The sequence below is a fragment of the Sebastes fasciatus genome, chromosome 7 (assembly GCF_043250625.1).
Source record: "Sebastes fasciatus isolate fSebFas1 chromosome 7, fSebFas1.pri, whole genome shotgun sequence".
NCBI classification, from domain to species: Eukaryota; Metazoa; Chordata; class Actinopteri; order Perciformes; family Sebastidae; genus Sebastes; species Sebastes fasciatus.
The window spans coordinates 2,528,435-2,540,468 of NC_133801.1; the positions used below are offsets into that span (position 1 = coordinate 2,528,435).

General features: G+C 39.6%; 1 protein-coding gene across 1 annotated transcript in view; it reads left to right on the plus strand.

The window, feature by feature from the left end:
• Positions 1-11,597, plus strand: part of capns1b (calpain, small subunit 1 b) — a 31,460-nt gene extending 19,863 nt beyond the window's left edge. Inside the window, exons 6-14 of the mRNA XM_074641015.1 lie at positions 129-165; positions 377-469; positions 6,599-6,656; positions 6,825-6,889; positions 8,854-8,922; positions 9,037-9,115; positions 9,224-9,340; positions 10,047-10,105; positions 11,171-11,597. Coding sequence (XP_074497116.1) covers positions 129-165; positions 377-469; positions 6,599-6,656; positions 6,825-6,889; positions 8,854-8,922; positions 9,037-9,115; positions 9,224-9,340; positions 10,047-10,105; positions 11,171-11,197 — 604 coding nt within the window. The 3' untranslated portion in view covers positions 11,198-11,597. The remainder of the gene's footprint in view (positions 1-128; positions 166-376; positions 470-6,598; positions 6,657-6,824; positions 6,890-8,853; positions 8,923-9,036; positions 9,116-9,223; positions 9,341-10,046; positions 10,106-11,170) is intronic.
• The last annotated feature ends 437 nt before the right edge of the window (positions 11,598-12,034 follow it).

Here is a 12,034-nt window from a genome sequence, read left to right on the forward strand (position 1 = left end):
TCTTCATTTAGTTTTGTCCTCTTTTGATGTTGGCAGACTATGTCCTGGACAGACCTATCTATGCACATATTGATCCCTTCACAGCTGTTCGCTGACTTGTGTCTTGTCTTGTTTTTCTCCTCCAACAGCAACATCGACTTTGATCAGTTTAAGTCTTCAGACCCTGTAAGTACCAACGTCAGACGAACTATCACAGAATGCATGTGATTAATCGTGTCTTCACTTGTTCTTAAAGGTTTAACTTACACTTCTCTCTTTTCAAACGTCTCCCAGTGGAAGATTTCATAAGCAAACAAACACCCTGAACATGTAAATGCAGTTAGCTCACTCACACACATTCCTCTGTCTAACAGCAGCTCTCTGTGTGTTTTTGCAGCCTCCTCCTCGCAGACCTCTCAACTTCGCCGAGGCTCACGAGAATGACGAGGAGAAACAGTTTCGGAGAGTTTTCCAGCAGCTGGCTGGAGAAGTGAGTCCATGATATTCATATTTATATGTCCGTGTTCTCTGTGTTTACACTCCAGTTTGACTTTATCCCAGTGAAGCTGTGGTTCCCACTCGTTTTCTTGTTCATCCTCCCAACACACAAATAAGCCTCGACACTGGGTTGGAAAGATGAAGAGCAAAAAACTATCCATAAAACCATGACGTCATTTTTCATTAAATAACTAATAACAGGCCTGTCAGCAACAACCTCACTTAGATTTCATATTCCAAGTTGTCCGTGTTTTCATCTTAGAACTTTAACCCTTTCACAGTGTTTTCAGTTCATTAAAGTTAATTCTAACATTTTGTTCGTCTAAAAACGTCTTATTCAGCGTTCGGTTGTACTCCACTCCTCTGGTGTCACTTCTGGTTGGAAAAAATCAAGATGGCGACGGCCAAAAACCAAGATGGCGACGGCCAAAAACCAATATGGTGACGGCCAAAAACCAATATGGCGATGGCCAAAAACCAATATGGTGACGGCCAAAAACCAAGATGGCGATGGCCAAAAACCAATATGGTGACGGCCAAAAACCAAGATGGCGATGGCCAAAAACCAATAAGGTGACGGCCAAAAACCAAGATGGCGATGGCCAAAAACCAATATGGTGACGGCCAAAAACCAAGATGGCGATGGCCAAAAACCAATATGGTGACGGCCAAAAACCAAGATGGCGATGGCCAAAAACCAATATGGTGACGGCCAAAAATCAATATGGCGATGGCCAAAAACCAAGATGGTGACGGCCAAAAATCAATATGGCGATGGCCAAAAACCAAGATGGCGATGGCCAAAAACCAATATGGTGAAGGCCAAAAACCAATATGGCGATGGCCAAAAACCAAGATGGTGACGGCCAAAAAACAATATGGCGACGGCCAAAAACCAAGATGGCGACGGCCAAAAAACAAGATGGTTACGGCCAAAAACCAAGATGGCGATGGACAAAAACCAAGATGGCGATGGACAAAAACCAATATGGTGACGGCCAAAAGCCAAGATGATGAAGGCCAAAAACCAATATGGCGATGGCCAAAAACCAAGATGGTGACTGCCAAAAAACAATATGGCGACGGCCAAAAACCAAGATGGCGACGGCCAAAAACCAAGATGGTGAAGGCCAAAAATCAATATGATGACGGCCAAAAATCAATATGGCGATGGCCAAAAACCAAGATGGTGATGGCCAAAAACCAAGATGGCGACGGCCAAAAACCAAGATGATGACGGCCAAAAACCAATATGGCGATGGCCAAAAACCAAGATGATGAAGGCCAAAAACCAATATGGCGATGGCCAAAAAACAATATGGCGACGGACAAAAACCAAGATGGCGACGGACAAAAAACAATATGGCGACGGCCAGAAAACAATATGGCGACGGCCAGAAAACAATATGGCGACGGCCAAAAACCAATATGGCGATGGCCAAAAAACAATATGGCGACGGACAAAAAACAATATGGCGACGGACAAAAAACAGGTTGTGATCTGAAATCTGATCTGAGATCGGCAAAAGCTTGCCAAAACTCTCGCAAAGACCTGCTGCCCGACGACCTATCCTCACCTTAACTATTCGAGATCAATGCCTAACCTTATCTACCTCACCAGAGTTTCATCAACTTGCGGGTTCCCTTCTAGACACCTGCCATGCCGTGACACATATTGATGCTAAGCTAGGCTAACTATGTCCTGGACCTATCTCTGTACTGGATGAACATATTGATGCTAAGCTAGGCTAACTATGTTCTGGACCTATCTCTGTATTGGATGAACATATTGATGCTAAGCTAGGCCACTGTTAAAAACGTAAACCTCTACCTTCTTCAGGGATTACTTTTCTTTGTTTCATTCGAAGCCTTAAGAGTTAAAATGAATCATCTACAGACTCCAAAGTCTGAAAAAGCACAAATTTGAGCAATATCTGAAAAATGAAACATAATGTTGTGCAGCATAATATTTTTTTGGTGCGTTTTCCCATCCTGTTAATCGTTGGTAACTCCTGGTCTGTTGTACGTCTTTCTCAAAACAATCAAGAAAACACCAAACTTAACTTAACAGATTAGTTTCCTATAGATAGTTTGCTGTTTTTCTTTTGTATTGTGTTTGTAGTCAGTATCTTTCTAACCTGAGGAGTAAGCGTACGTTTGTAATTGAGTCTCTTCTGCTCTTTTGTAATTGAATTGTGCTTGAAAATATGTCTGCATACTTTACATTTCAGTGTGTTGTGACTTTAGTCTTTAATCTGAGGAATGATGCGTTTTGCCGCACCCTGCTTCAGGAGATTCTTGTTTGCTTCAGAGGGCAAACAGGAAGTGTGAAGTGTTTACAGAATGTGGACGTCGATTATTGTTTTACTACTCAACTGAAATGTCGACCTGATTTGGCTGCTCAGCAAGTTTTTAAAGATTCGTCTGTCTCTGTTTATCAGTCGGTCTTTCTCTCAGCTTTTCAGCTGATCCTTCACCTCACCACACCTGTCTGCCTGCTGTCGGCCGCATTCCAAACTCCACCCTCCTCTCTCTGTTTCACTCTCTTTGTCTGGTTCATCACCATCACGCCCGACAGGTTCTGTAGCTTCGACCTGTCTCGAAATATTCACAAGATGAATCCGAGACAAAGACAGAAAAAATGCTCATCAGCCTGCAGAACAACGAACTCCTCTTCAGTCAGTGTTCTCGTGTCGAGCATCGACATCATTTTGAACTTTAATTCAGTCAAATTCAATTTCGCTTATTCATTTTCAGCGTATTGTCCTACAACGGCTCGTATGATATCTTAGTTATTCCTTCTTTTTTCCTCCACTTTGGAGAGCATTTCCTACGTTTTTTGGGGGCTGGAAATGTCAAAACAGGGAAGAAAATCTGTGTTTTCATGTCTTATTGACAGAGAATGAGTTTGACAGATTGTTATCTCAGGAAGCCTCATAATGCCATCTTCACCAGTAATGTGATTTACAGCCTTGTGAGATTAAATCAGAGAGAGCAGAGAAAGCTCCGGAGTGGAAGTGTACTGGAAGGGTACCGGGCTTCGGCTGCGCTGTGTGTTAAAACACTGCCTTTAAAAAACTTTATAAAATGCTGTGCTGCGCTTTTTTTCTGAATAGTTTCTAAAAGACGAGGACTTAACGCGACTAAAACACTCTAAGTCCAAACAATGTTTGTTTGGTAATGATTTCAATATTTTAGTTACAAAATCAACGCATGAGTAAATTTTATTTTTACTTTATAATATTGAATGTACATAATTGACTTTGGATTCTTTTTTGTTATCTTATTTACATTGTTATTGATCTGATTTGTTATTATATAAGTTTCACTTGATCATATTTCATTATATGTTTTTTTTAATGATTTTCTACTGTGCACAATGGTAGAATGTGATGATGCACAATGGTAGAATGTGATGATGCACAATGGTAGAATGTGATGATGCACAATGGTAGAATGTGATGATGCACAATGGTAGAATGTGATGATGCACAATGGTAGAATGTGATGATGCACAATGGTAGAATGTGATGATGCACAGGGTAAAGGTCGTGGCCAAAGGCTCCATTGTGTCCTCCTGTAGTGGATATCAGTAGTATCTTAGAGCCAGATTCCCTTTCAAGAGGTACAAAACCTCATTTGGCACACTTTGGGTATCCAAGTGACCAAATGGAGAGTCCTCCTGGTTCTATCTTTACTAAAACCTTTGTAGAATCTATGTGCTTTGTGTTGATTATATCTGATTTGGCACAGTTGTAGTCGAGGAGTTGCTGAATGAATTCAGTGGCGTCTCTGTGCATGGCATCATTGCTATAAAGGTGTCATCTACTGTCTAATCTAGAAAACAGTTTAAGGCGAGGATAAAAAATGTTTACTCAGGCATAGTAACAGTCACAATGTTACTGCCACTGGGGATGAATTCTCTGAGGTCTTACCTATCCATAGAGACTAAGATCAAGCAGATAGACCTGCTAGTTGTGGAGCTACTCTTGATTTACTTTGGGTATGTCTGTCTAGGAGAACCACACCTTCCAGCACCCTATAGGGCTTAAGAGGTTAAATGTTTCTTCTGTTACAATCCCGATCCGACTAATATTATCTTTATTTACATGACATTCTGGGACGTGGAGGATTAAACTCTCATAACCAGATTTTTTACATATCAGCTGGACTTCAGACACAGAGCGTCGTTTGTCTGCAGAGATAAACAGTGAATCTATTTATTCTGTCTTCTGACAAACGTGTGGAAACAGCAGCGTCGGCTTCAGGGAGTGTTGGACTGAGAGAGAGAGAGAGAGCATTCCTGCCATTGTCTGGCAGGGCGGCGCTCCAGCCTGAGGGGCGTTGTACTCTCTGTGTGTGTGTCTGAGGTTTTTCTCTGACTCATCAGAGGGGTGTGAGCACCAGTTAGACCAGTTTACTGTGGGTTTTCTTAATCAACAGCAGTGATGATGAAGAGGATGAAGATGGTTGTAGTAAAGTATATCCCCACCCACCTGGCTGAGCTCCCGGTGGGTGGGGATCTGGAGTAAAAGTCCGCTGTGGTGACTTTTCTGTAAAAAAGGTACAAAAAACTAATTGTGACCCAACAGCACCGTCTGAAAACATCCACAGTGGGTCGGGAGGAAAGTTGAGGATTTTAGTTGACATTTCTTTCTTAAAAAAATAAACAGATAAAAGCAATAAAATAAATAAATAGATAAATAAATAACTAAATAAATATGTCTTTTAATGCAGCAAAAATAATATAAAAAACAAATGTAGCCATTAATTAATTGATAAAATGTGACATAAGTTGATATTTCTGTTTCAATTTGCTTCTTTATTTATTTATCTTTCTTTCTTAATTATCCCTTTAATTTATGTATGTATTCATTTCTATTAATTTCTAAAATATTGTTTTTGCATTTCTTTTTTGTTCATTTATTTATATTTATTTTTAAATGTATGTACTTTCCTTTTCTTTTGTCATTATCTGCTCCTCAAGATCAAGATTCAAAAACGTATTACCATGTCAATGAACCATTGATTGGAATTTGCATTGGCGTGTGCATGAGTAGACAAATACACATCAACATAGACATATCAAATCTACTCTAGCAAGGTAAATAAAGCATCAGCATAAACATATGAAAATACTCTAGGGCTGTCAATCGAAAATAAAATAGTTAATCACAGATTGTTTTTATGCAAAAATGTATGTATATATTTATTATTGTAAATCAATTAACAACACATAACAATGACAGATATTGATCCAGAAACCCTCACAGGTACTGCATTTAGCATAAAACAATATGCTCCAATCATAACATGTCAAACTGCAGCCCAACAGGCAACAACAGCTGTCAGTGTGTCAGTGTGCTGACTTGACTATGACTTGCCCCAAACTGCATGTGATGATCATAAAGTGGGCATGTCTGTAAAGGGGAGACTCGTGGGTACCCATGGAGCCCATTTACATTCACTGATCTGGAGGTCAGAGGTCAAGGGACCCCTTTGAAAATGGCCATGACAGTTTGTCCTCGCCAACATTTAGCGCAAGTTTGGAGTGTTATTTAACCTCCTTCACGACAAGCTAGTCTGACCTGGTTGGTACCGATGGATTCATCAGGTTTTGTAGTTTCATATGATGCCAATATCTTCACTCTAGTTTTATAAATGTGCCCGCTACAACCATAAATTCGGAGGTTGCGTTAATGTGTTAAAGAAATTAGTGGCGTTAAAACAAACTTCTCCAGCTGTGATGAAAACAAAACCATCTTTACCAAATTGGCCCTTTTAATTTCCGTTGCATTAATATTTTCTCACACACGCACAAAGTTTCACCGCAAAAATATTTCTATTATAATTAGGAATGAGTTAAGAAATGTGAACGGACGCTGCGTCCAGAGAGAGCAACAAGGCGTTGCTTCACAGTGTTCTGGCAACAGGGAGGAAATCTGAGTTGTTTTTTTCAGCAGTGAGTCAGAAGCTGTAAAAATATCACAGGAAATAAAAGGAAACAGCTTGAGTCACGCTCAGGTCAGCTGTGACTCACTGTGTTTGTGGGGCTTCTTCTGTGGAAAGAAACAACCGAACACAAACACCCTTCCTGATGTGTGTCTGTGTGTTTTAACAGGACATGGAGGTGAGCCCCACAGAGCTGAAGGACATCCTCAACAAAATCATCAGCAAACGTGAGTCGGCTTTACTTTTCTCTTAGTACATGAAGGTATTTCTGTGTTTTTGTTTTTCTCTCATCACTACTGCACCTCAGAAGTTCTTATTCTTGCCTGCTAAACGTTCTAGTACTTCTTACTGACTGTACTTTATTTGAGGGTTGAATCAGTTGATGTTGGTTTCAGATGGAGGCCTGAGGACCGACGGCTTCAGCATCGAGTGCTGCAGGAGCATGGTCGCTGTCATGGACGTATCCTTCCACCAAACATGGTGCTAACACCATGCAGTACTGGTGATACTGAGTACTACAGTATATCATTAGTAGTTGTAGTTTCAGTAATCTGCATTCACATGTATAATCTGGAGGCAACGGGACAAGATTTTGGTACCGGAAGAGTTTCCGTTTGTAGTCCGAGTAGTGTTGACCAATCACGTTCCAGCAGGCTTTGGTTGAATGCAGGTAAACAGTCTCAGTCCGCCCCCTACACCCTCTACCTACCTACTTCCGCTTCGTTTGCACGTTCGCGTGGAGGGTCCGCCATATTAAGTGCCATCCCAAACCGATCAGCGGGGAGTTGAAGTGGGTTATATAACCCTCCAACAGCGAGTCTGCATCGATGCCGACTCACTGACCACGTGCAACGGCGTTTAGTGTTCGTCATGGAATTAGAAATGTAGTTCCGTGCAATTATCCGCAAACCACGATAGGGGTGGGGAAAAAAATGGATTCACCTATGTATCACGATTTTTTAAAAATATGATTTTAAATTGATGTTTTAATACCAGAATTTATATATTTGCTTCATTTTCAGTCTATATGGAGGTAGAAGGAAGTTACGCTTTTATTGTGGTAGTCTGAGTAACGTGACGTCATATCCGTTCTGTATCCGTCAACCGAAACAAACCGTAGCGAGTATAAAACGGCGGAGGGTCGTCGTGGATATGACCTGCACCCTCACATGTTAAATCCAGCGTGGTAAACACTACACATCCAGTAAAGGATGGAAACACTTTGGGTTTCACACATTGACAGGAAAAGCAGAGCTAGACAGAGCAGAGCTAAAGCTGCATGCTAACTCTGTCACGGACAGGAAACGTTATCGTAAAGCGGTAACGTTGCGTTCGAGCCGGCCGTCGCTCTCGTCTCCGTGGTCAAATGGGCCGACGCTACAACTGTAGAGCACCCAGATACTGACATTTACAGTATGTTAAATGCATTGAAACGGCCCCGATGGAGCTGACCATGGATGGATAAAGAGAACGGAGCTGACGGGAGAGCTAGAGACCACCTTGGAGAAGTTAGAGGAAGTAGACACGTGGGACTACGTCCACTTTTCAAAATAAGGTGTTAACAAAGGGAACTGTGTATATAAAATACATCTATGGAAATAAGATTGATGGATTATAGTCAGCAGAAGTATAAAACATTACATGTCGCTTATAAATTAAAAAGAAAATACCACTAATCTGTGAAGGAAATGTTTTTATTCTGTGATTTTTGGGTTGCTGGAAAACATTTAATAAATAATTCCTGACAATGATCCTGATATATTTGACTTTAGGACGTCTCTGACTACATACATGCTGAAAATCAAACATTTTCACTGGATTAATTTAGATATTTTCCAAAGTAAAAGTCCCTAGAAGTGGATGATTCAACTTTATGGGTCAAACAAACAGGACTTTCACCCAGGAGACCGTTGACTGTTCAGGTCCCGTGTGAAACCTAAAGTAAACATTTGACTTTACGTGCGTAACGTTGTTTCTGCAAGCGTGACGTTCAACGTTTCCCGTGGTTTGCAGAAACATACAATGCCAGCGTTTGTTTTTTTCTGACGACTGGGTTGGTATAATAGTCTAACAAATCTATAACTGTTAGAATCTGCAAATATGTTTAATACATGTCTAATATCTTTGTAATGCATTTCTCTTGTGTTGTTCTTTCACATAGAAGTGTAAAAAAATAGGCTACGTCAGATTATTCCAAGGGACCCTAGAAAATATTGCACATACACATAGAAACAGTAGTAGTAGTAGTAGTAGTAGTAGTAGTAGTAGTAGTAGTAGTAGTAGTAGGCTATATTTAGCAGGCTGCTGTTTGGGTTTGCAGAGCTCTGTTTTAATCAGACAGTCGGCTGTGAAACGTGTCTCTGTGTTCTCGTTGTATTTTGTGCTCTGGTTTGTGAGTTTGACCTTTGACCCGACTCCCTTCAGAGTGACAGCACAGGTAAACTGGGCTTCCACGAGTTCAAATACTTGTGGAACAACATCAAGAGGTGGCAGGTCAGTTTGTCTTCTTCTTTAATTTGACTCTTATTTAAAGTCATTTCCATTAAAAACAGTTTATGTTGTTTGTCTGCGTTGCTTATTGTTATTATCATTATTATTGATCTCCAGGCTGCCTATTTGAAATATGATGCTGATGGATCAGGAACCATCTGCTCTAACGAACTGCCAAATGCCTTCAAGGCTGCAGGTGAGAAACACTCTGTATAAGTGTGTGTGTTTGTGTGTGTGTGTGTGTGTGTGTGTGTGTGTGTGTGTGTGAAGTTTCAAACTAATCGTCTCTGTGTGTGTTTTGCAGGTTTCCCTCTGAACGACCAGCTCTTCAAGCTGATTATCCGTCGCTATAGCGACGAGCACGGCAGCATGGACTTTGACAATTTCATTGGCTGCCTGGTGCGACTGGACGCCATGTGCAGTGAGTCTCTCTTCCTCCTCACCTTCCTCATCCTCTCTCCTCTCTGTTGTTAAAGCAGGTCTAGATGAGTCATGCATGACTTTTTATTAGGGCTGTCAGTCGATTTAAAATACTTAGCGTAAGTTTGGAGCGTTATTTAACCTCCTTCATGACAAACTAGTCTGACATGGTTGGTATCGATGGATTCATTACATTTTCTAGTTTCATATGATATCAGTATCTTCACTCTCGCTACAACCTAACAATCGCAAGTTGTGTTAATGTGTTTAAGAAATTGGTGGCGTTAAAAATAATTTTGGGTCAACGCGTTCATTTTGACAGCCCTATAAAAATCAGCCAGACATACTGTTTATCTTTTTGAACGAATCACACTTTATGAATGTTTATATGTAATGTCCAAAGAAAAGAAAGTGTTCTCCGGCTGTTTCTCTGCAACTGTGAATCGGCATAATAAATATAATCTCTCCTTCTGTTTTACATAAATAATATATGCATAATAAAGATTATCCAAAGTGTTCTTTATTAGTTTAACATCAAGTAAATCATGGGGGAATCAAATCTGTGGAGTGACTCTTTTAAGAGTATTTGCAATTCATGCCGTCGACCTTTTTGACAGCTGCTCTTTAAACTAATCAGTATTCACTTATTAAATATTAATATGACTGTATTGAGTGCAGTAAATGATGTACGTGTGTTTGTTCTGCAGGAGCCTTTAAGACCCTGGATAAGGACAACAGCGGCTCCATCGACCTGGACATCAAGGAGGTAAAACACAGTTTAGCAGTTGTAGATCAAAGGGTACAGGAAAAATAAATAAAATTATCTAATTTGTTCTTTCCACGATATTGTTAGTATAATAAACAGAGAACGCAACATAAACCTCTGTATTGTAATCCTAATTAATAATTGCTTTCTTTATTATTACCTGATACGTTCTGATCACTGATCTTGACTGATTTGACATATCTTATGAAAATAATATTAACTGTAAATATAAAAATGTAGATGACATTTTCTAACCAGAAATACGTAGTTTGGATCCTTTTTTTTTTTTTTAGCCCTGAGTGAGTTTGCAGGTGACCGTGAGTTTATAATAACCATCATTTATCAATTAAATAAGTCAATTAAACTTAGTTATTTTCCTGCTAGCAAATAATGTTTATTCATTATTAGTAATGCTATAATTTATATTATTTTAGCAGTTAATTGTTGCACACATTATTTCATTTTATACACTATATATACATATATATAGTGTATAAAATGTTGTGTGGACTGTTATAATAAACGATAAACTGTTAATAAATAGTTTACTGATGTAATCAGAATTTAATTGTTATTCTTATTCTTATCAGCTATTATACAATATATCATTTATAAACTAATTATTTCATATTACACAAACTACTGGTATCATATGAAACTAGAAAACCTGATGAATCCATCGGTACCAACCATGTCAGACTATCTGGTAGTGAAGGAGGTTAGATAACGCTCCAAACTCACGGCTACATTTTGGCGAGGAAAAAACTGTCATGGTCATTTTTAAAAGGGTCCCTTGAACTCTGACCTCCAGATATGTGAATGTAAATGGGTTCTGTGGGTACCAACGAGTCTCCTCTTTACCTTCACGTCACCACCACGATGCTAAAGGCGGACTCCCGTAATAAATATATATATTTGCATAAAGAAAAGCACCTTTGTCCACTCCCATGTTGATAAGAGGATAAAAAAATGTGCGATTAATTTGCTTTTTTTTTTTATTTGTGAAAACATCTGGTGATCAGACAATAATTTGACACTAACGGTGTGTCTGTTTCCGTCTCTCAGTGGCTTCAGCTGACGATGTATTCGTGAAGAGGGAAGCTGCTGCTCCACAACAAACAACAAACTTCTTCTCTTCTTTCATGTCATCCCTCTTTCTCTCTTCCCCCCCTCCTCTCGTTACTCATTACACTTGTGTGGATGTGCAATAGTGTTTGAAACCCCGCCGTCGTCATGGTAACGGGACCAAAACATGTCGTAAGAGCTGAAGTCAAAAGGGGAACAAAAAATTGGACCAAAGTGGAGCTGCTGCTGCTGCGAGGCGGCGGTGCTGCTGCTGCCAGGCGGCGGTGCTGCTGCTGCCAGGCGGCGCTGCTGCTGCCAGGCGGCGCTGCTGCAACGTCCCTGTGTTACAGAGTTCTACACTTTATGTTTTTACATTTTAAAAGGTCTCAACAGAAACTGAATAAAGTGACACAACTGACACCTAAAAGTTGTTGCTGCTAGTTTGTGGGTGGGACAACTTCTTCTGGGTTTTCTGATTTCATTGGTTTTTCGTTATGAGGAAAAAATTAGGCGTTTTTTTTAACGTGAAAGCACAAAACATGTTCTAGTAAAAAAACCTAAATATAAGTATTAACCTGAAAATACTATATCTAATATTTTCTAGATCTTCTTTAGGTTTACAACCTGTTCTTCAACACCTTCTTTGTTTTTATACATATAAAGATGAAAAACAGCTGTAATTTTAGTATAAATGAATATGATTTTCATGTGAGGTCAGACCAGTTTTTATATCTTACATTAAGTTTACAACCTCGCTTTTTTCAGGTTTCTCTCAAATCTTTGATTTTCATCCTCATTTTGTCTCGAAGCCTCTAAAAATATTAAATAATAATAAATGAATGCATAATTACATACTAATATAAT